General features: G+C 38.0%; 2 protein-coding genes and 1 pseudogene across 8 annotated transcripts in view; 1 reads left to right on the top strand and 2 right to left on the bottom strand.

The window, feature by feature from the left end:
- Ccr9 (C-C motif chemokine receptor 9) overlaps nucleotides 1-24924 on the bottom strand; it is a 106559-nt gene that overhangs the window by 62979 nt on the left and 18656 nt on the right. The window contains exon 1 of one of the 7 annotated variants that reach the window (XM_031345767.1): nucleotides 994-1135. The exons of 4 other annotated variants lie outside the window; for them this stretch is intronic. The gene's annotated coding sequence lies outside the window, so the exon portion shown is untranslated. Of the gene's footprint in view, nucleotides 1136-24924 lie in introns of those variants that run through there. 2 more of the 7 variants (XM_031345766.1, XM_031345769.1) reach the window with 2 other exon arrangements.
- On the top strand, nucleotides 582-23010 carry Lztfl1 (leucine zipper transcription factor like 1). Its single transcript, XM_031345773.1, has 10 exons — nucleotides 582-1177; nucleotides 3995-4119; nucleotides 6780-6974; nucleotides 8269-8329; nucleotides 9738-9809; nucleotides 11216-11281; nucleotides 11368-11445; nucleotides 20470-20646; nucleotides 21793-21896; nucleotides 22514-23010. The coding sequence occupies exons 1-10, from the start codon at nucleotides 1175-1177 to the stop codon at nucleotides 22530-22532; spliced, it is 900 nt and encodes a 299-aa protein (XP_031201633.1). The 5' UTR covers nucleotides 582-1174; the 3' UTR covers nucleotides 22533-23010.
- Nucleotides 17550-19021, bottom strand: LOC116073737 (annotated as a pseudogene).

The following is a 24924-nucleotide window of genomic DNA, read 5'->3' as shown; positions in this document are numbered from 1 at the left end:
CTCTCCAGTCTGTAGATTCTCAGTCTCTTCCTCTATAAGTAGTTCTGGAACCATGTCTCTAAACTTCTTCTGCATCTAAAAACACCCAATTGTGATTCACTTTAAACTCTATTTTGTATTGGCTGTGAAAGACAATCTCAAAATTCATCATCAAAATTAACTTTTGATAACTCAGAGCTAACGTTGAATGCTTGTTCCCTCCTGCTTTAAGTCTCCCAGGCTCAGAAGGCTGGCACCTCTGCATGATGTTGATTTACTCAGTGCCTCCTCATAAGATATGGCACTGGGCTCTATGGAGTGGTTGTATGCTCACCAATATTTGTGATAACCTCTTCCTATACTTGTCTTTCATAGGACAGAGTCTTTTTTAAGACAGGGTTTCATTATGTAGCCCTGGATGGCCTTGAACTCACAGAGATCCTTCTACCCCTGCTTTACAAGTGCTGGTGTTAAAGGCAAGGCCAACCAAGGCGGACCGAGGACAGTGATTTAAATAGAGGTAGTTATCACTTTGGAACAACGGTTAAACTTGAAGATTCTAATGACTCAAGACTTCATAAGTGAAAACCCGCCAGGAAGATCAGGACGTTATTCCACAACCGTCTCCTGACGAATCTAGCGTTTGTCTCTCTAATTAACTGCTCTATATAGACCTCTGTTTTTGCACATTTTTTTTTAAGAAGGTAAAGTTAGTCTCTTCTGCCAAGCGTTATAAAATAATGCAGATGGAGGAAGGGCGTGCATCATTGCCAACACTAGCTCGTTAGTCTAATTCACGCAGTCTGTTATTCTCAGAGGCGGCCGAGGTCTGGAATCATGCTCTGGATCCTGGTGCCAAAGCCCAACTTCCGTCCTGATTGTAGGCAAACACGCTGGCACCTCAGGTGCCCCCCAACCCGGCAAATTTCTCTGTTGCCATTGGCAACGGCAGGCACTGCCCCAGGTTAGCCTGGCAAGAAAAGGTGGGACTTCCGTATCTCAAAGCCAATGTACCTGCAGAAATTAGCCAGTTACGCAGCACTTTCTGTCACGTGACACTAAGAGCCAATGCTAGTGTATAGCGGAGGGCTCACGTGTCTCCGTTCCCATTGGCAACCCGCGGCTTCTAAACAACCTACTTTCCTCAGGCCCTGGGTGCCGGCCTCTCTATTTCCTGTCTGATCCCGCCACCACCATGGTAAGTATCCTGGTTGGGAGAGGGCCCAGCCAGGGTGCAGAGGACGAGTGGGGCCTCGCTGGCCGGGCCCCGCTGGGGAGGGAGGCTGGAATCACATCGGCCGAGCCGCAGTGACAGCGTCCTTGCTTTTCTCCGGCCTTGTCACCTCATCCTTAACTGTGGTCTGGGGAGCCCTGGCCGTCACAGCGGCACACATTTGCCAGTGTGAAGAATTACCGGCTGGTTCCAACTTTTGGTGTGAACCTGATTGAATCTAACTTTCTGAAGCACCTTATTTTACAGCTGATTAAAATGTGGTATTTTCTTTGTTTGTACTTCTGAAGACCATTTGGGTATTAGAGTTCAGTCTTACCCTCCTGAGACAGATAAAACTGAAAAGAAAACACCAGCTCATCCAACCTTTCATCATACAGTTAATTTAAATAGCTATACATAGATAAAGGCACAGAAATGAAGTTGAAGGAGAGGGGGTGAAGTTATTGAAAGTGAAGCTCAAATGGGTTGCTGACATATCCCAGCAATCAATTCCTAGGGTCACTTTGTATACCTCTAAACAAAGCAGACCATTCCTTAAACAATCCTGAGCTTAGAACTGGTTCTGCTTCTCCTGATGTCAAAAACGGAAAAAAAAAAATGATGCTAGTGGCGTCGCAAAGTTAGTACTTTTTTGTGTTCTTATTCTATTATGTCAGTTTGATAACACTTGGAAACTGGATGTAGATTATTCATTAGTAAGTTGAATACAAGGGTTGATACAATGATTTGTCAAACAATGCACAAAAAATAAACATTTTAAGCAATAAGCCCACTCTTCTTTTCAAAAAATATTTTTATCCTTTAAAGATTGTATATATTCATACAATGTATTTTAAATCCTCCCCCTAGCTTCTTCTAGAATTATCTTTTACTTCCTGCCCTGTTTTTTTTTTTTAAGCCTACCTAGTTCAATTTATGTTGCGCACATACTCATGGATGTGGGACCATCACCTTCCTTGGGTCATACTCTTAAAAGACACTGTCTCTCTACCCTTCATAAACCATCAGCTGTTGGTAACTCCTCAGCTAGAAGTGGGGTCTCATAAATCCCTCCCTGTCTCTATGCTGGATTGTTGATTGGCCTGACTTTGTACAGATGACCACAGTTGTGAGTCCCTAGGCCAGCAGTTCTGTCATATCTAGAAGACACTTTTTGTTGTTGCTGTTTCCAGACAGTGTTTCTCTGTATAGCCATGTCTGCCTTGGAACTCTCTCTGTAGACCAGCCTAGCCTTGAACTCAGATCCACCTGCCTATGCCTGTGCCTCCTGAGTGCTGGAACTAAAGACTTGTGCAACAACTGCCTGGCAAGACGACATGGTTTTGATCTGTTCCTCACTGATCTGTCTCTGAGTCTTTTGCTCCCTAAGAGATAGTTTCTGAGCCTTCCAGGGGCGGTGTGTGTGTGTGTGTTTGTGTGTGAATATCCTGGTTGTGGCTAAGCCCACTTATTCTCTGTACCTAACAGCTGTGAGTTGTGTGTTAACCACCATCCATCCATTGCACAGAGAAACTTCTCTGCTCAGGCCTGAGAGCTCTCCTTACCTGTGCAGCTTCTCTATTTTAAAACAGCTCTGGTATATATATATATATATATATATATATATATATATATATATATATATATATATATATATATATATATATATACATATATATATATATATGTATGTATCAAAAACAACAAAAAAAAACACTAGTGTCTATTTTCAAGCCAGATATACTTTTAAAGGTTGTATTTGGTAAGGTTAAGTTTCTGTAGAGATGTGAAAATCAGTGTATTAAGGAATGCAGGCATTTGTTTCCTCTTACACAGTAGCCATCTTACTTAGATTAGTGAGTAGGTTAGTGCTTGTACTGGCTTGTTTTGTGTGTCAACTTGACACAGGCTGGAGTTATCACAGAGAGGGGAGCTTCAGTTGGGGAAGTGCCTCCATGAGATCCAGCTGTGGGGCATTTTCTCAATTAGTGATCAAGGGGGTAGGGCCCCTTGTGGGTGGTGCCATCCCTGGGCTGGTGGTCTTGGGCTCTATAAGAGAACAGGCTGAGCAAGCCAGGAGAAGCCAGCCAGTAAGGAACATCCCTCCATGGCTTCTGCGTCAGCTCCTGCTTCCTGACCTGCTTGAGTTCCAGTCCTGACTTCCTTGGTGATAAACAGCAATATGGAAGTAAGCTGAATAAACCGTTTCCTCCCCAGTTTGCTTCTTGGTCATGATGTTTGTGCAGGAATAGAAACCCTGACTAATACAGTGCTGCTCCATGAGGTGAAGGTAGAGGTCTCATTCATCTTCTGTTCTTCCAGCCCTGGGGCATAAAAATGGCATGTCTCATCCTAGTTACGTACTCTGCCTACTTTCAGAGACATTAGAGATGACAGAGGTATAAGGTATACCCCATTTCTTTAGTCTGAAAAATACCTCACACCTCTTTGGATTCCTTGTTTTCCTGAGAAGTAGGCATGTGACTGTAACCTGAGTTGATAAGAGGACAAGAAGGCAACCTGATATACATCAGTTACTTCAACACAGCATCATCATCATCAACATCATTGTTGCTTATTGTTATTGTTTCAGACTTCCTCTCTGGGTAGCCCTGGCTGTTCTGAAGCTCACTATGTAGATCAGGCTGGTGTCAAAGGCATAGAGATCTGCCTGCCTCTGCTTTCCAAGTGCTGAGATTAAAAGCAGGTACCAGTACACTGGGCCTGACAAAATACCTTGTTTATTTTCATTGTCTGTTCTTTTGTCATAGCCTCTGGACTAACTAGTTCTCTCTTTTTCAGGCAGAGTTGGGCCTAAATGAGCACCATCAAAATGAGGTCATTAATTACATGCGTTTTGCTCGTTCAAAAAGAGGCTTGAGACTTAAAACAGTAGATTCCTGCTTTCAAGACCTCAAGGACAGCAGGTATCAAGAGACTTTAAGGCCTAACTTCTTAAAACTGTGTGTCATATAATGTCATATATTCAGTCATGAATGAATGTGAACTCCTTAAAAATTTAGCATTAGTTTCTTAAGATGCAGTCACTAAAAATTATTTCATAATTAAATGCAAAATGGCTCTGAAGTGTTCTGCCAACATTTCCCAGTTTTGCCACGTGACTTCTGAATACACTGCAGGGACAGTTTGCACTGCCCAGGCCATTATGCCACCCAACACCAATACAAGCTGCCTGCAAGTCTTTGGCTTAGACTGTTGTATGCTTCGAATTGCAGTGCTTTTACTGTATATGTAAGTATTCTGCTCTTATAGAGATGTAATGTTTTAATTATGACTAAGACCTAATATTTTCTTACCATCATTGCTCAGCAGGTAAATATCATTAGTATACCTCTGGAATCTATTGTGTTGAGTCTTTGATTTTAAAAATTGCTATTTGAAGTGCTAAGTTGAATTTCATTAAAAAATCATAAAGTGACTTTTTTTTTTTTGCAATTTTGTACTATGTATTTGTGCAAGGAAGTTTTCTTAGTATTGATAGTTGTAAAATCAAAATAGCAATCAACTCTGAAAAATAGTAAAGGTGTTGTATCCTGCATTATCAAATACTCAACCAAGATTTAATTATTGCTATAAAAATAAGCACATTCATCTCGTTATATGAAAAACTAGCTTTCAGCTTTAGTAAATGGCAAGTTACATGTATATCAGAGAAGTGGTTTTAAACATTTTTTTCTTCAATTTTTCAAAACAGGGTTCTCTGTGTAATAGCCTTGACTGTCTTGGAACTCTGTAGACCAGGCTAGCCTCAAACTCACAGAGATCTGCCTGCCTCCCCAAGTACTAGGATTAAAGGTGTATACTACCACACCTGGATTGCTTTAAGAGAAATTTTTATGATTTTTTAATTAGTAACTGTCTCATCTATATACTTACTTTATATACCTGTGTACCTGGTCATGTGAAAGTTTCTCAAGAAAGAAAGGATCCTAAGTGGATAAATTAAATTCTGATGAGGAAATCAGAGCAAAATATGGATTCTTTCTTGTAGCTAGCATAGGGATGCTAATACAGTGGTCACTGAGAAAAACTCCACTAAGTTCCGTGGATTTGTGAAATTGAGAAATAGTTGTGGGTGATAGCAATAGTCTGTTGTCAGGGATGCACATGATAACCATTACATACTAAAAAGTTTCAGATAAAAATTGTGATGGGCTTAATTCTATAAAGTTCCATAACTTTAATTTTTTAAATGATTTCTTTAAAAAGTAAAGCCATATGACATGGCAGTTATGAACTTATACTATTCATGTAAAACAATTTGGAGAGGGAGAAATAGCATAAAACATATACTTGGTAGTACCAACATTGTTAGTTGACTTGAAACAAAAGTTGGTAAATTTTGTTGAACTAACAATGGAAAGTAGTTAAAAATCAAGTCACATGTAAGTAGCAAAGGTCTTGAGGATGTCTCTAGCTGTTGTGGAGGTCATCAACCTTGTACTAGTATCTGTCCAGCCGATTAACCTAATCTGGTTTATTAAACCCAGTGGATGAAAGCAATGCAACTGGCAAAAATATGGTATAGTCTATTAAAGAATATAGAAAACATTAACATTTTAATATTAAAATTAAAATTAAATCTAAAATTAAAGTATTGTATTTTTAAGAATGATTAAATTTTTCTAGTTTGACAATGTTAAAGATTTATATGTTAAAAACTACTTAGTGAGATGTAACTGTGCTAAAAGTATTTTCTGTTGACTTGAGTATGGTTGTGCCAAGGTGCTTGATTGTGTTTGTTTGGAAGAAAGAAAGAAGAAAAGGAGAGACTAAGGCTCTGAGGGTGAGAGACTTTTAGAGGGGCAAATCTGTAAGAAACAAAGCTCTGTTACTGTAACACTGCCATTGAGAATAGGAGATGTGCACAGGATTTGTTAAGGACTCCAACTGTTGGTCATGTTGCTGAAATTTGCTGGACTTAGTAACCCACAGTGGAACCACAGGCAAATCTTTTCCACCCTCCAAGCCCTGTGTACAGTTAGGGGATTGAAGATGATGGCCCATCCCCTGAAATTCCTTTCTAACCTAAGTAGCTCCAGTAAGAGTAGTTTTAAATGCTGCCATTGATTAGATACATTCATTTCAGTGATGTTATAGTGGTACTTTAAACTGTTAATTTTTGTGTGTGTGTCTCTCTAGACTGGTAAGAAAGTTAATATATAACTGCAGTGTTTGTCTCATAGGCATACTAATATTTAAGATATACGTATGATTATTAAAATGTTAGAGAAGTAACAGAAGGTGGAGAAGTTATATGTTCTGTGTGACTTTTTAAGTTACTAAATATGATAAGACTAACTTAAAGGAGTATAAAGTAAAATAATAATATTGAAAAGTTTAAAAAGAATAGGTGAAGGTTTAGGGGATATTTTTCAATATGTAGTTATATTTTAAAATGAATACATTTGAACAATTATCCACAATCTAATCATTTTAATCTCTCCCAGAGAGTTTTTTTTGTAATCTTTAATTTTTTAAATGTCATGATGTAGGTTTCTTTTCAGTTATAGTTCAATAAGTTGCTCCTGTGATTTACTAGCCAACGGTGTCATACTGTTTTCAGGCTGGTGGAGGAGACTTTCACCATGGATGAGGTTTCAGAAGTCCTAAATGGGCTGCAGGCTGTGGTACACAGTGAGGTAGAGTCCGAGCTCATCAATACAGCTTACACCAATGTCCTGCTCCTACGGCAGCTGTTCTCACAAGCTGAGAAGTGGTATCTAAAGCTACAGACAGACATCTCTGAACTTGAAAACAGGTAAAATTTGTACCTGCAGTTGAGATACAGAGACCCAACTCTGGTCTTAAAAGTTAGCAAATTACTTTGCTAGTACTTTGCTGGGCTAGGGTGTGAGACACTGTGGGTAGGGTAGCAGAGAGGTACCGTCATTAGATGACTCCTTCCTTGAGGAGCACTCAAAGATACTGTTTCTACTACTAGTTACAACTAAATGAAACTGCTTTTCAGTCTAAGTAATTATTCCTTAGAGCATCTTTAGGGCATGATTAATATTACAGTGGTCTTGATATATAGATCTGCTAAGATGTAAAGGTTAGAACAGTTAAGATATACTAGCGAATCATTTCCATCTATTCAGCCTAATAGCATTGCAAATTTGTTTTTAGATAACTACATTTGAAACCATACACTTACCTTAGGAAATGTAAACTATAAAAGGCTTAAAAATCTTACAATATTGAAAAGCTCATAAATTCAAAATCTCTAGTAAGATCAATGAAGTTGACGCTGGTTCTAAGAAATAACATGCCAGTGGGGCATCATGGTTAACACCTTTAATTTCAATTCTTGAGACTGCTTGGGCTATACAGTAAGACCTTGTCTCAAAAACAAAAACAAAAACATGGCAGAAGTCAAGAAGAACTCACTGCTACGCCCTGGAAATTGTTCTCTAAACAGTCTCTCCTCAAGTGGAAAATGATGAGCAATGCTAAGTACAGTCTTCAAGGAAGGAAGTTTGTTTGGCTTCTGTAGCTGTCAGTTTCTCAGTACGTGACTGGTGAGAAAAGTGCTGATGCTTGAAGAAAATAGAAGAGTGGTCTGTATGCAGGAGTATAGTCCATGTATCTATCTTGGTAGATCATTGGGGGCTTGCTCACACCACTGGCTTTCATGGGATATGCTAGTATTCTCTCTCAGTAAATACTGTGGACTAATTCATATCCAAGAAAACTCTATTACAAATCAGACTCTTTCTTAGGTGACAGTTAATGTTATATAATAAAGAAATCATGCTGTGCCTCAGAAATAGAGAGAAACACAAATGTCACTCATATACATATTGGCATTGCTGTTTATGTCTCACGACACATATATACATTTCAAGTGTAAAGTACCAAGAGCCATAGATGATTCAAATTGGTTTACAGGGGTATGAGATTCTCAACCATTTGAATTAAATATCAGTTTTGTACCCTCTTATGCTCATCTTACTAGCATGTGATAGGTTGGTTCTTGAATTTTTTTTTATTCTTTTGTGTGCTAGAAGTCTATTCTCAGTGAATATTCTCTTAAATTTGCTTTTATTTTTCAGAGAATTATTAGAACAAGTTGCTGAATTTGAAAAGGCAGAATTTGTATCTTCAAATAAAAAGGTAGTTTTTAGTATCTCTAAGTCTGTATTTATTTTTACATGTGTGGTTATGCATATGTGTATATGTCTGTTTGCATATGTGTGGGTGCACATGTGTACAGTGGCCTATGCACATGTGTGTGCTTGCAAATGGAGGCCAGATTGATGCTGAGTGTCTTCTTCTTTGGTCACTTTCCATTTTATTTACTGAGGCAGAGACTTAAACTCAAAGGGCACCAATTCATCTAGGATAGCTCATCAGCTGTCACTAGGAATCCCATGTCTCTGCCTGTTGAGCCCAGAGATTACAGGTAGGTCACCACATCTACCTGATTTGTGTGTGAGTACTGAGACTCCAAATGTAAACCTCACATTTGTGTGGTTAGTGCTTTATCTGTTGAGGCATTTCCTCAGCTTCCCGTATTTCCCAATAGCTGATACCTGAAATCCTCATAACTAGTGGAGCTGAAAGACATTCAAAGGAAAAACATTCAAGTTGGGAGTAGAACTTAAATTGCCACTCATACTTGCAGACAAAAGATTAAAAGTTTCAGAAGTAACTAAAAAACTTTCTGTCTGTTCTCTCTGTCTGTCTGTCTGTCTGTCTGTCTGTCTGTCTGTCTCTCTCTCTCTCTCTCTCTCTCTCTCTCTCAATCTCTGTCCTTGTAAACTCTTCATTTAGCTGACAGAGCACCTACTTTATGGTGATCAGACCTGATGTTATATCCTGACTCTGCTTCTTAGCTGTGTAACACAGACAGGTTACCCAAGGCAGAAGGTACCCAAGACATCATAGTAGACTTTCTGGACAATTATGTGCTGTGATGTCACTTACTATATATACCATAAACCATATCCAGTCCCCCATCAGATAGCTAAACACTGCTGAGATGAGTCCATGTATAAACACACAGAAAACATTTTCTAATAACTCTTTTGGACCATATTTCTGACTAAGAAATTTTGGGTCAGAGGGCATGGATTATTACTTTTAAAACATGCTACTAAAATGCCCAAATATTTGTGCTAGGTTATTATTCACTTGTAATTTCTCAGCCATTACAGATTCATGGTATGAAGTTCATGCAGAAATCATTTTCAGCTACCACAGATGAAAATGCCAGTCCTATAGGCTAGAGATTTTTATCAAGTCTGACTGTGAGCTCCTTGTTTCCCTCTTTTCCATCTCTATTAATAAAGGGGTACAGGGAAGTTGGTTTCATTTTTATCTCTGTCATATATTGAACTTCATAGGGCACATAGGCACTGGACATAACAGAATGAACATAAGAATCATTACAACTGTAGAGCTGAAGTCCTAGTGGGTGTGTTCATAGATTATGTCTTCCATTTAGGAAGTGCTAATATTTCACAATGATTCCTGCTTTACTCTGTGATAATTTTAGATTGGTTTCTTCATTTTGTTGCAGCCCATCATAGATATCACAAAGCCTAAACTTGTTCCAATTAATGAAGGTGGAACAACAGAGCTTCTAAACAAGGTAATATTCTCATCATTTTGAGAAATGGGAAAATCTTGGTTCTACCTCTTTCCTCCCCTATTCCTGAAAAATGCTAGGGTAAGAGAAATAGTTTGTCACAGTTTTACTGATGGAACCCAGTGACCAGAAGAGGGCATGCTTACTTTGTAGAATCTGAAGTGTAGATCTGTAGATCTTTTCATAGTAAAGTACATGGAATTTCACAGTACAGGGCATGGAATTTTGAACCGTGTTTTCTGGTGTGCATTTGAAATGTGTAATCCACAATAATGTATAGGTTATTTTTAATACTTATAGAAATTATCAGCATAAAAATAAATATTTTCCCAACTTCCATATTCTTGGCAGTACACATGCCAATGTTGTTATAGATAAAAAGCAGTGCAGTACCTAGTACACTCTCAAAACTTATTATTTCATTGGAAACAAGCAGAGATAAGAGAACTAAAGGGCCCTGTGGGTATAGTATTATAAAGAAGATAGAGCTCTGTGTGGATGTGAGGAGATAAGAACAGGTGCTTGAATGAGGTAGCCTCTAAGCTGGGTCTTAAAGATGAAGACAGGTTAAGTTAAAGGGCCTGTTAGGTAGAAGAGCAGAATAGCTCCTGGCCAGAGGCAGACAGAAGGTTGATGTGACTTAGAACAACAGAGTGCAGTGTGTATGGGAGTAAAATGCACAATCAGACTGGTCAGGTGAGTTCATCTCATATTAAAACTGCTTAAGGGCAAACAAAGGGGCTTGGCCTCAGCTCAGCCATTCGGGAGCTTGAACACTGGGTTAGTGGCAACACTGTGGCCAAGAACAGGCCCAAGTTGCAGGATCAGAAAGCTAGGTGAGAGATGGCAAGCAAGGAGAATGGCTGAAAACAGAGCAGAAGGAAAAAGGGTGTTTCTAAGAGAAGAGCACCTGTAAGTCTTAGAGCTAAACTTAACTGACAGCTATGGGGTTCAGGTAGGCTTTGTAAAAGTAGGATTTTACTCCTAACCAAGGCATTTGGATTTTTGAGCCACTGCATAATTTTGATTATTTTTTAAGTGAAATAAATAGTGATCATTTTGTGTTAAACACATTTTGGTTAAAATAATAAAATTTGGGGGCTGGAAAGAGGACTCAGTGGTTAAGAGCACTTGCAACTCTTGTGGAAAACCCAGGCTCAGTTCACAGCCAGCTGTAACTCCAGTTCATGAGGGTATTTGATGCTCATCAGGTGTTCACTGGCACATACATTTTATATATATATATATATATATATATATATATATATATATACATACATACACACACACATACACATATATATACACATATATATGCATATACACACATACATGCAGGCAAAACATTCATATACATAAAAATAAATACATCTTTAAAATAACAATAAAATTTGGATTTATTCACAAAGGAAATTCTAAGACTTCAACAAGAGAATGAGAAACTAAAGTCAAGGCTGAAGACCATTGAAATACAGGTAACTGAGGAATCTTTCAAAACAGTTATTGAGGAATTAGCCTAGAGAGTATAAGTTGAGTGTATTGTGTTTACATTTGATTATAGGCTGTAAATGCTCTGGATGAGAAGTCAAAATTGGAAAGAGTACTTCAAGATTTACATCTTGATCAAGGAAATCAACAGGTAAAACAATTTAGCTATTTTTCCACATCTAAAGAGAATAAAATTAGAAACTTTGGTCATAATCACTGTTCATCATATTCTATCTACTTTGTCATTCTCTCTGCTGAATGCTATTGCTGTCTTACATTGGCTCAGAAACTCTATCCTTTGTCCATTTTCCAGGGAAGATTCACAGCTTGCAGGACTAGCTTACATTACTTACAGGTCTTAATAGCAGGCAGGATGTTCTTAAGTTTATTATTAAGTAGAGGAAAAATTTGCATTTGGGTTTTATTATTCTGAATGTTACTTGAGTTTTCCTTAGCTGTAGTGACAGTGAGAGGAATAATGGGTTGTGACTTCATTTGTATTCAGTGTACTGTTGGTTACAGTGACCTCCAATCTGTTATAACTTCATTTATATCTAGTATGCTGTAGGAAACAGTCACAGTCCAGAGTAGCAGTTCTGCAAGCCTACCTGAGAATAATAGCTGAGTATTGCTCTACTTGCTGGGAGTCTGTTAGTGTATCATTGTCTCTCCTGTGGTCCTCTCACTGAGTGTGACACAGTATTGTGATTTTGTATGAGCAAAGAGATTCAGATGAATATTCGGTGCAGAATTGTTTTTTCTATGGTTATTGTAAATGTCTGCTAAATATCCCCAAATCTACCTCTGTATGGTTTTTTTTTCCATTTCTAACATATTTTTTTTTATCTTTTTATGGAATGGGTATTGTGCCCAGAGCTTATATATGCTAGGGCAGTGCTCTCATATTGAGCTGTCCCAGATATTATTCGATTTTTGTTAAACTTTATGAAAAAAATTCAAGCATGCAAAAAAACAGAGAGTGGTATAATGAACCCCAAGGAATCCACTACTCAGCTTTACAGTCACCAGGCATAGCCAATCAACTTTCTTTCCTCCTTCTTTCTTCCCTTTATCTGTGTCTTTTTGAAGCAAGTCTCAGACATTATTTTATCTGCAGATACTTATTGACATGATATTTCTTATATGGCTACATGGCTAGGGGAAAAAGTATTTCTTTTTATATGGTGAATGTTCCAGAACAACTTTATAACTTCTCAAAAGTTACACAGTTATAAACATTTCTGGGTAATGAATTTATTTAAAAACCATTTGGAGCTTTCCTTCAAGTTTGCTATTTGGTTTTTTTTGAGACAGGGTTTCTCTGTGTAGCCCTGGCTATCCTGGTACTCATTCTGTAGACCAGACTGGTCTCAAACTCAGAAATCCGCCTGTCTCTGCCTCCCAAGTGCTGGGATTAAAGGTGTGCACCACCACTGCCCAGCAGGTTAGTTGTTTTCTTAATCAGGGTTTTTGTTTGTTTGTTTGTTTTTTTAGTTCTTTAAATATTTTGAATACTAATTCTTTTTTTTCTTGTGGAAATTATTTTTTTATTAGATATTTTCTTTTTTATATGTCATATGAGAATACTAATTCTTTTTTGGTGTATAATTGGTAAGTCTTTTCCTGTTCTATAGCCTGTTATTTTGTACAAATGATAGGTCCTTTACCATACAGAAGCTTTTCAGTTTCATGAGGTCTCATTTGTTAATTGTTGGTCTTAGTGCCTGTGCTATCAGTGTTTTTGCTCAGAAAGTCTATTCCTGTGACAGTGAGTTCAAGCCTATTCCTTGCTTACTCTTCTATCAGACTTAATGTATCTGGCCTTATATTGAGGTCCTTGATCCATTTGGAGTTGAGTTTTGTATAGATTGGTTGGTAAGTATGGATCTATTTGCATTCTTCTGCATGCAACTATCCAGTTTGACAAGCAACATTTGATACTGTCTTTTCTTCAGTCTATGTTTTTGACTTCTTTGTCAAAAGTCATGTGTTCATAGATATGTAGACTTATATTTGGGTCTTCAATTTAATTCCATTGATCAGTATGTCTGTTGCCATACCGTGCTATCTTTATTGTTATAGTTCTATAATTAAAGTTAAAATCTGAGATAGTGATACCTCTAGAAGTTCTTTTATCATTCAAGAGTGTTTTAGCTATCCTAGTGTATGCATGCAGGCATGCGTGTGTACACGTGTGTGATGGAATCTTCATGGGGATTGCATTGAATCTGTAGATTGTTTTTGGTAGGATAGCCATTTTTACACTATTAGTCCTGCCAATCCATGAGTATTGAAGATCTTTCCATCTTCTGGTATCTGGTTATTCAATATTTTTATTCAATGTTTTAAAGTTTTTATGATATAAGTCTTTCACTTGCTGAATTAGAGCTATCATAAGATAGTTTATTTTTTGAGACTTGTGAAAAGTACCATTCCCTTCATTGCTTTCTTGGCTGGTTATCATTTGTTTATAGGAAGGTTGCTAGATTTTGTTAATTGTCTATCCTGCTACTTTGCAAAAAAAAAAAAAGTTTATTAACTGTAAATTTTTCTTGATAAAGTTGGTTTTTTGGGGGGGAGTTGGGGTTTTAAGACAGTGCTTCTCTTTGTAGCCCTGGCTGCCCTGGAATTTGCTCTGTGGACCAGGCTCAAACTCCTCAAACTCAAGAGATCTGCTTACCTTTGTCTCCTGTGTGCCACCACAGCCCAACCCTGGTGGAGTTTTTAAGTATCTTTTATATAGAAAATCATATCATTTGCAAATAAAGGTAATTTGACTTCTTCCTTCTCTATTTGTATCCCTTAGATCTCAGTTGCCTTATTGTTCTAGCTAAGACTTCAAATTCTATACTGAAGAGGTATGGAGAGAATGGCCATCTTTGTCTTGTTCCTGATTGTAATGGAAATGCTTTGAGTTTCTCTCCATGCAAGTTGTTATAGGCTACAGGCTTGCTGTAAAATGCTTTATGTTGAGATAATATCTCTTATATCCCTAGTCTCTCTAGAACTTTTATCATGAAGGGGTATTGGATTTTGTCAAAGGACTTTCTTAATCTAATGAGATTGTCATATGTTTTGTGTCTTGATTTACAAATGTTGGATCATCCCTGCATCCCTGGGATAAAGCCAATGTAGTCATGGTGGATAATCTTTTGATATGTTTATGGATTCAGTTTCCAAGTATTTTATTGAGAACTTTTATATTTATGTTCATAAGGGATCTTCATCTATTATTTTCTTTTTTGTTGTTAGGTCTTTGTTTGGTTTTAGAATCATGATAATGGTAGCTTTCTAAAAATAATGTTTCCTGGTTTCTGTTTTGTAGAATATTTTGAGGAATAGTGCATTAATTTTTCTTTGAAAGTAGGGTAGATTTATGTACTGAGTCGATCTGACCCTGGGCTATTTTGGTTGGAAGACTTTAATTACTGTTTCTATTTCTACTAGGGGTGATGGACATGTTTAAATTGCTTATTTGATTTTGATTTAACTTTGGTAGAATGTGTATATCAAGAAATTCATCCATTTATTTTAGGTTTTTCAGTTTGGTGGAATACTGATTTTTAAAGTATATCCTTATGATTCTCAGAATTTCCTTGGTGTCAGTTGTAATGTCACTCTTTTCATCTCTAATTTTATTAATTTGAAATTTCTGTCTTTTAGTTAAATTGGCTAAAGATTTGTCAATCTTGGTGATTTTCTCTAGGAACCAACTCTGTGCTTCATTGTTTCTTTGTATTGTTTTGTTTCTACTCTTCAGCCCTGAGTTCATTTCTTACATTTTTTTTAACTAGCTATTTCTTCTTATTTTAGAGCTTACAAATGTTTCAATATAAGGCCTCTTCAGTTTTCTTTTGAGGTAGGCACTTGGTATTCTGAATTGCCCATAGAACCGCCTACATTGTGTCCCATAGGTTTAAGTATGTTATATTTTCATTTTCATTCAGTTTTGAAGTTGTTATTTTCCTTTTTTGATTTCTGTCTTGAGCCATTCAGTAGTGAATTGTGCAGTTCCCATGAATTTGCATACTTCCTGCTATTCTGTTGTTGATAGCCAGCTTTTATCCATGGTGGTCAGATAGGATACAGGGTGTTATTTCAGCTTTCTTATATCTGTTGAGACTTGTATGTGATCAATTTTGGAGAAAGTTCCATAAGCTGCTAAGAAGAAAGTATATTCTTTAGTGTTTCTGTAGGATGTTCTGTAGATATCTACTAGAGCCATTAATTTAAGGTGTTATTTAACTCTAGCATTTTTTTTTTGTCTGAATGACCTATAGGCAAGAGTGGGCTAAGTGGGGTATTGAAGCCACCCACTGTTGTAATGTGAGAATTAATATGGATTTAGCTGTAGTTGTGTTTCTTTTATGACCTTGAATGCCCTTGTGTTTGATGCATATTTAGAATTATAATACCCTCTTGGTGGGTGTTTGGGTTTTATTATTATAAAGAGACACAATGACCAAGGCAACTCTTATAAAGGCAAACATTTAATTGGGGCTGGCTTGCAGTTTTAGAAGTTTAATCCATTATCCTCATGATAGGAAGCAAGGCATCTTGCAGGTGACTTGGTGCTGGAAGAGCCACGAGTTCTACTTCTTTTTCCAAAGGCAGCTGAGACTGTTCCTGTAGGCAACCAGGAGGAGACTGTCTTCCACACTTTGTAGAGCCTGAGCATAGGAGGCCCCAAAGCCCACCTACACAGTGACACACTTCCTCTAATAAGACTACATCCCCTAATAATGCCATTCCCTATGGCCAAGTATTCAAACACATGACTCTCTGGGGCCAAACCTGCTCAAACCACCACAGTGGGCTTTTCCTTTAATGAGTATGTAGTAACCTTCTCTGTCATGTCTGAGTAACTTTGGTTTGAAGTCTATTTTGTCATATGGCTGTACATAGTTGCTTCTTGGGTCCATTTACTTAGAGTACCTTTTTCTAGTCCTTTATACTGAAGTGATGTTTATTCTTTGTTTTGTTTTGTTTTTCGAGACAGGGTTTCACTGTGTAGCCTTGGCTGTCCTGGAACTCACTCTGTAGACCAGGTTGGCCTCGAACTCAAAAATCTGCCTGCCTCGGCCTCCCAAGTGCTGGGATTAAAGGCGTGCGCCATGACTGCCTAGCTCGTGATATTTATTCTGTGTCTTTTTTTTTTTTTTTAAATAGGGTTCTTCTGTATAACCCTGGCTATCTTGGAAATTGCTCTGTAAACCCAGCTAGCCTCAAGCTCACAGAGATCTGCCTCCGTCTGCCTCTCATGTGCTGGGATTAAAGGCACAGGCTATCACTACCTGGCTAGTTTATGTCTTTTTATTGGGAAATTAAGACCATTAATACTGAGTTATTAATGAACAGTATTTATTGATTCCTAAGATTTTATTGTTGTGATACGGTTTTCCCCCTTTCTGACTTACTGTTCTGGGGTTATTTATTTATGTCCCTTTTGCAAGTGTAGTTAACTTCTCCAGGTTCAAGGGTTTTTTTTTATAGTGCATGGAATTGATAGATTGCTTAAATTTGGTTTTATTGTGGAAGGTTTTGTTTTTCCTATGCTAATGATGATTGATAGTTTTTGCTGGGCATAGTAGTGTGAGCTGGCATCTGTGGTCTCTCAGAGTTTGTAGTCTCCATTAAAAATTCAGGTGTTACTTCAATGGCCTTTCCTTTATATGTGACTTGGTCTTTTTCCCTTGCAAATTTTAATATCCTTTCTTTGTTCTGTATATTTAGTGTTTTGATTATTATGTGTTATGGGAAATTTCTTTTGGGGTCCTATATATTTTGTGTTCTGTATGCTTCTTGTGTCTTCGGTTTCGAGACAGGGTTTCTCTGTATAGACCTGGCTGTCCTGGAACTCACTCTGTAAACCAGGCTGGCCTCGAACTGAGAAATTTGCCTGTCTCTGCCTCCCAAGTACTAGGATTAAAGGCATAAGCCACCACTGCCAGGCTCTTCTTGTGTCTTGATAGACACTTTCTTCTTTAGATTGAGAAACTTTTCATCCATGATTTTGTTAAAAATAGTTTCTGTGACTTTGATCTGAGTTTCTTCTTTCTCCTCTATCCCTATTATTGCAGATTTGGTGGGGCTTTTTTTAAAGATGTATTTATTTATATACATTTATATTTTATGCATTTTTGCATGTATGATTGCATGACAGAAGAGGGCATCAGATCCTATTATAGATGGTTGTAAACCACTATGTGGTTGCTGGAAGTTGAACTTAGGATCTCTGGATGAGCAGCCAGTACCTTTTTTTTTGAAAAGTTAAAAATTCCTTAATTTTTTATTCCTGGTACCACTACCACAATTTACAGGGCAATATACCTGATGTAATGAAAAGAAAAAGGAAAAGACAAAGCTACAACAGATAAAAGGCCTCAGGAATGGACATCTAATTGACACGACATTGCATTAATCAATAGCTGCACTTTTTGCACACTGTGGCCATGACAGTCCTGAACAAGAAGGGTTCCTGTTTAAGCTGCAGTAACTTTTCTGACTATGGATCATCATTCCTTCTGTGGTAGATTTTTAGAGTTCCTCTAATACATTTGGGACGACTGTCTCAAAGTACCTGCAGCTTTCCTGACAACTCCTCGCTCTCTCTCCTGCTAAGACTGTAGCCGTTTCTGTTTTATTTTAAAACCTTCTGCTACCATATCCACCACTTCCACCTCCAGATCCATAGCTACTACCATAGGGATTGCCTGAGCTTCTTCCACCAAAACTGCCCCCCTTTATGGGTCCATAATTTGATTGTTGCTGTCCACTATAATTTCCAAAGTCATTATAGTCCCCACCACCACCATAGTTACCTCCACCAAAATTTCCTCCTTCATTGTAACCATCATATCCTCCTCCTCTAACACCATATCCATCACCTTGGTTTCCATATCCTGGCCCACCACCTCCATAACCTCCTCTACTACTGTAACCAGCACCACCACCTGGAGGTGATAGTTGCCACCATCACCTCCAAATCCATTATATCCACCATCACCGCCTCCATAACTACCTCTGTTGCCACTACCTCCACCATCAGAGCCTCCTCTTCCACCAAAGTTTCCTCCATGACCGAAGTTTCCTCCACCACCTCCAAAGTTTCCTCCACGACCCATAAAGTTGCCAGATCCACCTCCACGACCTCTCTGTGATCCAGCAGACTGCATCTCTTGTTTACAAAGGTCCCTTTTCACTTCACAATTATGCTCATTAATAGTGTGGTATTTCTGAACAACAATTTTATCAACTGTGTCATGATCATCAAAAGTTACAAAAGCAAATCCTCTCTTTTTCACACTCTGCCTGTCTTCCATAACTTCTATGGTTTCAATCTTGCCATACTTTTCAACGTAGTCTCTCAGATTATATTCTTCCATATCCTCTTTAATACCACCAACAAAAATTTTCTTCACCATTAAATGGGTACCAGGCTTTACAGAATCCTCTCTAGAAACAGCTCTCTTTGGTTCCACCACATACCCATCAACCTTGTGTGGATGAGCACACATTGCAGCATCCACCTCTTCAACACAAGAGTAGGTCACAAACCCAAAGCCTCTGGAACGTTTTGTTTGGGGATCTCTCATTTCCACACAGTCTGTTAGTGTGCCCTATTTCTCAAAATGTTCTCTTAAGCTATCATCTGTGGTTTCAAAGCTCAGACCACCAATAAACAGCTTCCTCAGCTACTTTGCTTCCTTTGGATCATGACCCTCCATTTTGAGACTCACCTCTTCCAACTCGAGTTCAATATGGGTGCACCCAGTACTTTTAATTGCTGAGACATACCTTCAGCTCCAGGTTTGGTTTTTTTCATAGTGTCCCAGATTTCCTGGATATTTTGTGCATGCATTTTTTGAGATTTAATATTTTCTTTGACTGAGTTATTCATCTCTTCTATTGTCTTAAAGACCTGAAATTCTCTTTTCCATGTTTTTGTAATCTGAGATTTTTTTTTTAGTTTAAATTTTCTTTAGTGATTCTATTTCTACTTTCATGTCTTGAAATGTTTTCCTTATTTCATTCAACCATTTGTATTTTCACTGTCTTCAATAAGGCCATTTGTTTCTATCCTCTTTAAGGTCCTAAACATATTCATAATTGCTATTTTTTGAAGTCCTTGTCTTGTGCTTTAGCTAGATTGCATTGCTTGGGTCCTATTACCATGAAGTTACTGGCTTCTGGAGGAGGCATATTGTATTGGCTGTTCATGTTTGTGTTTTTGTGCTGAGATTTAGGCATCTGGAATTAAGATGTTTCAAGTATGTTTTTGTGAGGTGACTGATCATGTCTTTGTGGGTGGGTGTTCTATCCTTTGTTGCTGTTGTCCACTCTGGGTCCTAGACAAGTGGAGTCCCTAGTAGAGAGTGCTTCTGTGGGTTGAGAGTAATGGAAATGGGCTGAGAGGAAAGGCTGAGAAAGGCAGCATGAAAGAGCTAGAGGAACTGGGGTCCACACCAAAAGGCACCCAAGAGATGGAGGTGTGGTGGAAGTACCTGCAAACAGGTGCTACAGGATACAATAGTCTAGAGAGGTTGAAATGGAGGACAAGAAAGGTTTGTTTGTTTGTTTTTTGGCTTTTCAGAATGATTTGTCAGGGGGCTAGGATATAGTTCAGTTAACTAAATGCTTGCTTAGTGAGCACAAAGCCCTGAATTTGATCCCTAATACCACATAAACCAGGCATGTTGGTACATGTTGGTGCATGCCTGTAGTCTCAGCACTGGGGAGGGTGAAAGCAGGAGGATGGGTGTCTAAGATCATCTTTGGCTACAAAGCAAGTCTGGGGCCAGCTTGACTTACAAGAAACTATGCCCCCAACACCCTTCTCCGTATGACTTGCCAATTCCTTCCCTGGTACACACAGCTGTCAAATTGAGATCTCATTTCTCTCGTTCCTTTTTGACTGAAATTCTAGCATTTCAAAAATTCTATTTCCTATATTTGGAATACAGTGACTGTTGAGTATCTGCTCTGTATCCGCCAAGGCTGAGGCTGGGCTGAGCCTGCTGGCAACCCTGCTGGGGCTGGCACTCACCCAGACTGCTGAGAAAAGCTATGTACACACAAGCATTACTCTTCTCTCCTTGGATGTTGGGTCACTATTTTAAAACCACTGTATTTAGTATGTCAAGGGAAATTATACTCATGTATTTGTTTTTCATAGGATTTTATAAAGGCCCAAGACTTGGATGACTTGGAAAACACAGTTGCAGCTCTTAGGAGTGAATTTCAGAAGACACTTAATGACAAGACAGAAAACCAAAAGTCTTTGGAGGAGAACCTAGCAGCAGCCAAACATGACCTCCTCAGAGTACAGGAGCAGCTGAGCATGGCTGAAAAGGTCAGGAGACACAGACGGAAGAGCTTTGCCTGTTCATGGTTGTTATCTAATACGTACAGTAGAGAGGCACAGATGTGACTAGATAAGTTCTACACGGTGTCAGGGGCAGCTCATTTTATTCTGAATTTTAGCCAATGTATGTTCTGAAGAGCTATCATTTCTGGGCACTTACCTTCTTCCATCTTTGTGATAATGAACAAACTGCTCCCTCCCTTCTCCGCATGTTGCCTCCACCCTCCACCCTTGCCTTGCTGTCTGTCTGCTGGTTCTTCTATAGCCTGAGAGAGACCTGGATGGCTTTTTTTGTTGTAAAATTTCAAAACCTTTTTTAAAAATGCTTTATATGGGAAATAGTAAATTCTTCACTTTAGGAATTACATATTTAAGAATATGGATGCAGGACTGGAGAGATGGTGGCTCTTAACCATCTATAACTCCAGTTTCAGGGGATCCAGTGCCCTCTTCTGACCTTGATGGCCATCAGGCATTCAAATGGCATACATACATAAGTACATACTATGTAAAACATTCATAAGCATAAAGTAAATAAGTAAATTTATTTTTTCAATTATAATTCTTTTTGAAAAAGGATTGGGTACTGGGTATGGAATTCATGGCTCCTACATATTAGGCAAATGTTCTGCTAGCTACAGTCCTAGGAACCAAAAATCCTCAAATTAAGGGCTAGAAAGATGCTTAGTGGTTAAGACTCTTGTAGAGGATTTGTATTTGGCTTTCAGTACTCACATCAGATGTCTCACAACTGCCTATAATTCCAATTCTCTGCATGAATGTTGTTTATATAAATTCACACTCGAAAATCCTCCTCCTTGGGATTTAAAACTTGGGGATTTAGAAAATATTGTATATATTTTACTTAAAAGTTAGTTTGTATGTTGAACAGGTTTCCATATCTATGGCACAGTGTGATTAAGTTACTTGCTAACATGGTGTTACCTTGGAAAATAGTACTATTTTATTAGCTTCTCCTTTGAAGTATTTTTAAAGCTCAGGTGGTTATAATATTATACAAGTATGTTTTTAAGGAAATTAGAAAATTAGCAAACAACATGCATTTTTATCACATTTGTTATTCTTTCCTTAATGTTTCTTAGTAATGGGCTGATGACATTTTTCATAAAACAGGAATTAGAGAAGAAATTTCAACAAACAGCAGCTTATCGAAACATGAAAGAGATTCTTACCAAAAAGAATGATCAAATCAAAGACCTACGGAAAAGACTGGCAAAGTAAGCTAGCTGATCCTGACTTGGAGTTCCTCTCCCCACTTGCCTGCTGGAACTAATGAGTCAGGCCCTGAGTTGGCCCATTGTTTAGTCCACAGGGTTGCTTTTAGGCTCAGCTAGACCTTTTCCCTCACCACACTGTACTCAGTTGAAAGCAAAGGCACAAGAACAGCAGCTAGCAAGGCAACGCTCTAGTGTTCTGGCACTGATGTCCTTTGCTAGTTGGGGTCATTTTGTCATTGGTGGCTTTGCATAGAGACCCAGCTGAAGCTGACATTTTGCATTTGTTCTCAGGAAGACATCTGTAAAGTGAATTCAAGATTAGATTTGTCTTGGGAGGAGGTTTGTTAACCCTTAACTTATAGTCATGTCAGCTGTTCATGTTGATCTTAGGATTGTTGTAATTGTACTAAGATATCAAGGGTCTAAATTCTAAATGCAGGCCTAGAATCTGAAGACATCTTAGGTGATCTGATGTAGACCCCAAGTCACCATCATAGCACTAGCCTTGAGTATAACTAACTTCTGCTACAATGGGGATCGCTACTGGAAGGATTTCATTTACAGCAATAGCAAGAACAAAAAGGATCATGACATCTTGCTCTTAATTTTATTTCCAGGTATGAATCTGAAGATTAAAGACTGGAGGTTTTGTCTAGAACCTGCCACACATGAACATACATGTTATCTCCATCCACCTCAAGCATGTATTTTGAAGCATTTTGTCACATTCTCTTCTTTTTCCAATGTTTAGGCTTTCCTTGTAATATTAGAACTATCATTCTTATCTTCAGTTCTGTAATTGCAAAGAGAAAAAAATGTAATGATTCTTTTCTATTGTCCCAAACACCTCTCTGTCAAATGCTCCAGAGCCTCCATGCAAGTACAGTGAGATTTCTTTATGGTAGAAAGCAGTTTAAAGTGGGAAGAAGAGCCATCTTTTGCATTAGTGAGTGAACCTTTCAATGTCAGAGAAGCTGGTAACATCTATATTTGTACAGTCCCTGAGTATAAAGATAAATAGTAAAGTTATTAAGATTTACAAATAAACCTTTTATTTTTAATAATGAAATCTTAATTTATCTGATCATCAAAATGTATACACTCATGGAAAATATGTTTACTTTCCACTCTAGTCAACATTTCTAATCATTTATAAGGGAGAATAAGCTGAAGTAACTAAAGACTCAGTTAACCTTTGCATCTCTCTATCATGATTGCTGCTTATCATAGGAAATGCAGACATTTTTTGCATCCTTACTAACCATTGGTCTGTGTTATAGACAGAGAAATCAGATTCAACCTGTACTTTCACAGTTTAAAAAGCAGATGGAGGGGGCTGGAGAGGTGGCTCAGCAGTTAAGAGCACCAACTGCTCGTCCAGGGGTCCTGAGCTCAATTCCCAGCAACCACATGGTGGCTCACAACCATCTGTAATGGAATCAGATGCCCTCCTCTGGTGTGTCTGAAGACAGCAACAGTGTACCCATATACATAAAATAAATAAATAAATCTTTTTTTAAAAAAAAAGCAGATGGACTCAGAGTACATGTAACTTTTAGAATTATTTGCAGAATATCCTTTTAGCTTATATGTGAATTAGAATTCTTTCAAACTTTGACTCAACATTAAAGTCACTAAGTTCTAGGTTGAACTTTAGTTTGTATGTGTGTAGAGAAATGGCATTTTCAAGAGATTTTAATATTTTTATTGATGTACTTTTCCTCATGTAATCATATATAAAGTATTGGAAACAAGACATGACACCTACAATGTGTGGTGCAGTGATGTGGTATGAGAATAAATAAAGCTCACAAGGCAGTCTAACCTCAGAAAGAAAACATCCAACCTTCATGTGTTAGCATGGAAGAAGGGTTCCCTTTCTCAAAGCAAACATGTCACATCCTGTGTGCACAATCTAAGAGAGGCCTTTCCATCTCCACAAATGGGGAATTTATTCCCAGAGAAGGGAGCATTAATTGATCTTTGTTATTTTCACTCAAACACTTAGTATTAGCTTTGACTATACTGTGGGATTTTTGTAGCTCTGTTAAATACTAAAGAAACAAATAATATTGAAGTGATTTCTCTCTAAAAAAAAAAAAGGTGGGAAGGCAAACTTAGGATGATGAATGAATCCAAAGAGGAAGAGAAAAAAAATATAATAACAAAGCAACATTTCCTACACACTTTTTGTCGTCCATTTGTTTGCAGTTGGACCACTCATCAGTTTCATATAGGGCTTGCATTGAGGATGCAGTTTTACTCTGTTTCTTTAGCCCAACATAATTCCCTCTCTGAAATTCCATTTGTGGAGCAGGATGTTCAGAAACCAAACCTTGTAACTAAGTGGAAATGTGTCTTTGAGAAAAGATTCGGTTGGATTCTCCCTGTACCTCTCTCGGATGCCAGGAAGACTTGGGAAGCCTAACCCTAACCCTAGCACTGCACCAAGTTTAATACATTGCTGGGTAGAATTTTTGTTTTGTTGGTGGTGGCTTTGAAATGTTCTATGTAGTGTATTATACTTATTGAATAATAAATTCAAAAGTATTTCTGAAACCTTAAAAACTGTTAAGCAGTAAGATAAACAAATGGTTGCATAACCATTGTGATGCCTGTCTTTACAGCATTTAGTGCATAAGCACTGTGCGCCTGCCTGTCTCTTACAGCGCTGACTCTGCTTTTTCACTGTTTTGCTTTGTTTTTAAACTCAAACCTCAGCAAAATTTCACTTGGTTTCCCAGTTTTAAGATTTATTGAATCATTTAACTGAAAAAGCCTGTTTAGTCTATATATTTTGGCTCTCTAGGAAACTTGGATGAGCCTTAAGTGAGCTGATAGTGTACAGGTAACTGTGGATGTCTGCTAGTAAATCATCTTAATGAAGCTCTTGGCTGGGGTGCAGCACTTAACCTACTATGCACAGGGCTCTGGGATCAGAACCCACACAAAATACAAACAACTGAATAAGATGTGGCTTTGATTTAACTTTAAATTGAAACCTTTGAAATTATGACTGAGATATTTT

This window comes from Mastomys coucha, unplaced genomic scaffold, assembly GCF_008632895.1.
Source record: "Mastomys coucha isolate ucsf_1 unplaced genomic scaffold, UCSF_Mcou_1 pScaffold23, whole genome shotgun sequence".
Taxonomy (NCBI): Eukaryota; Metazoa; Chordata; class Mammalia; order Rodentia; family Muridae; genus Mastomys; species Mastomys coucha.
This window is presented reverse-complemented; position numbering and strand designations above follow the sequence as displayed.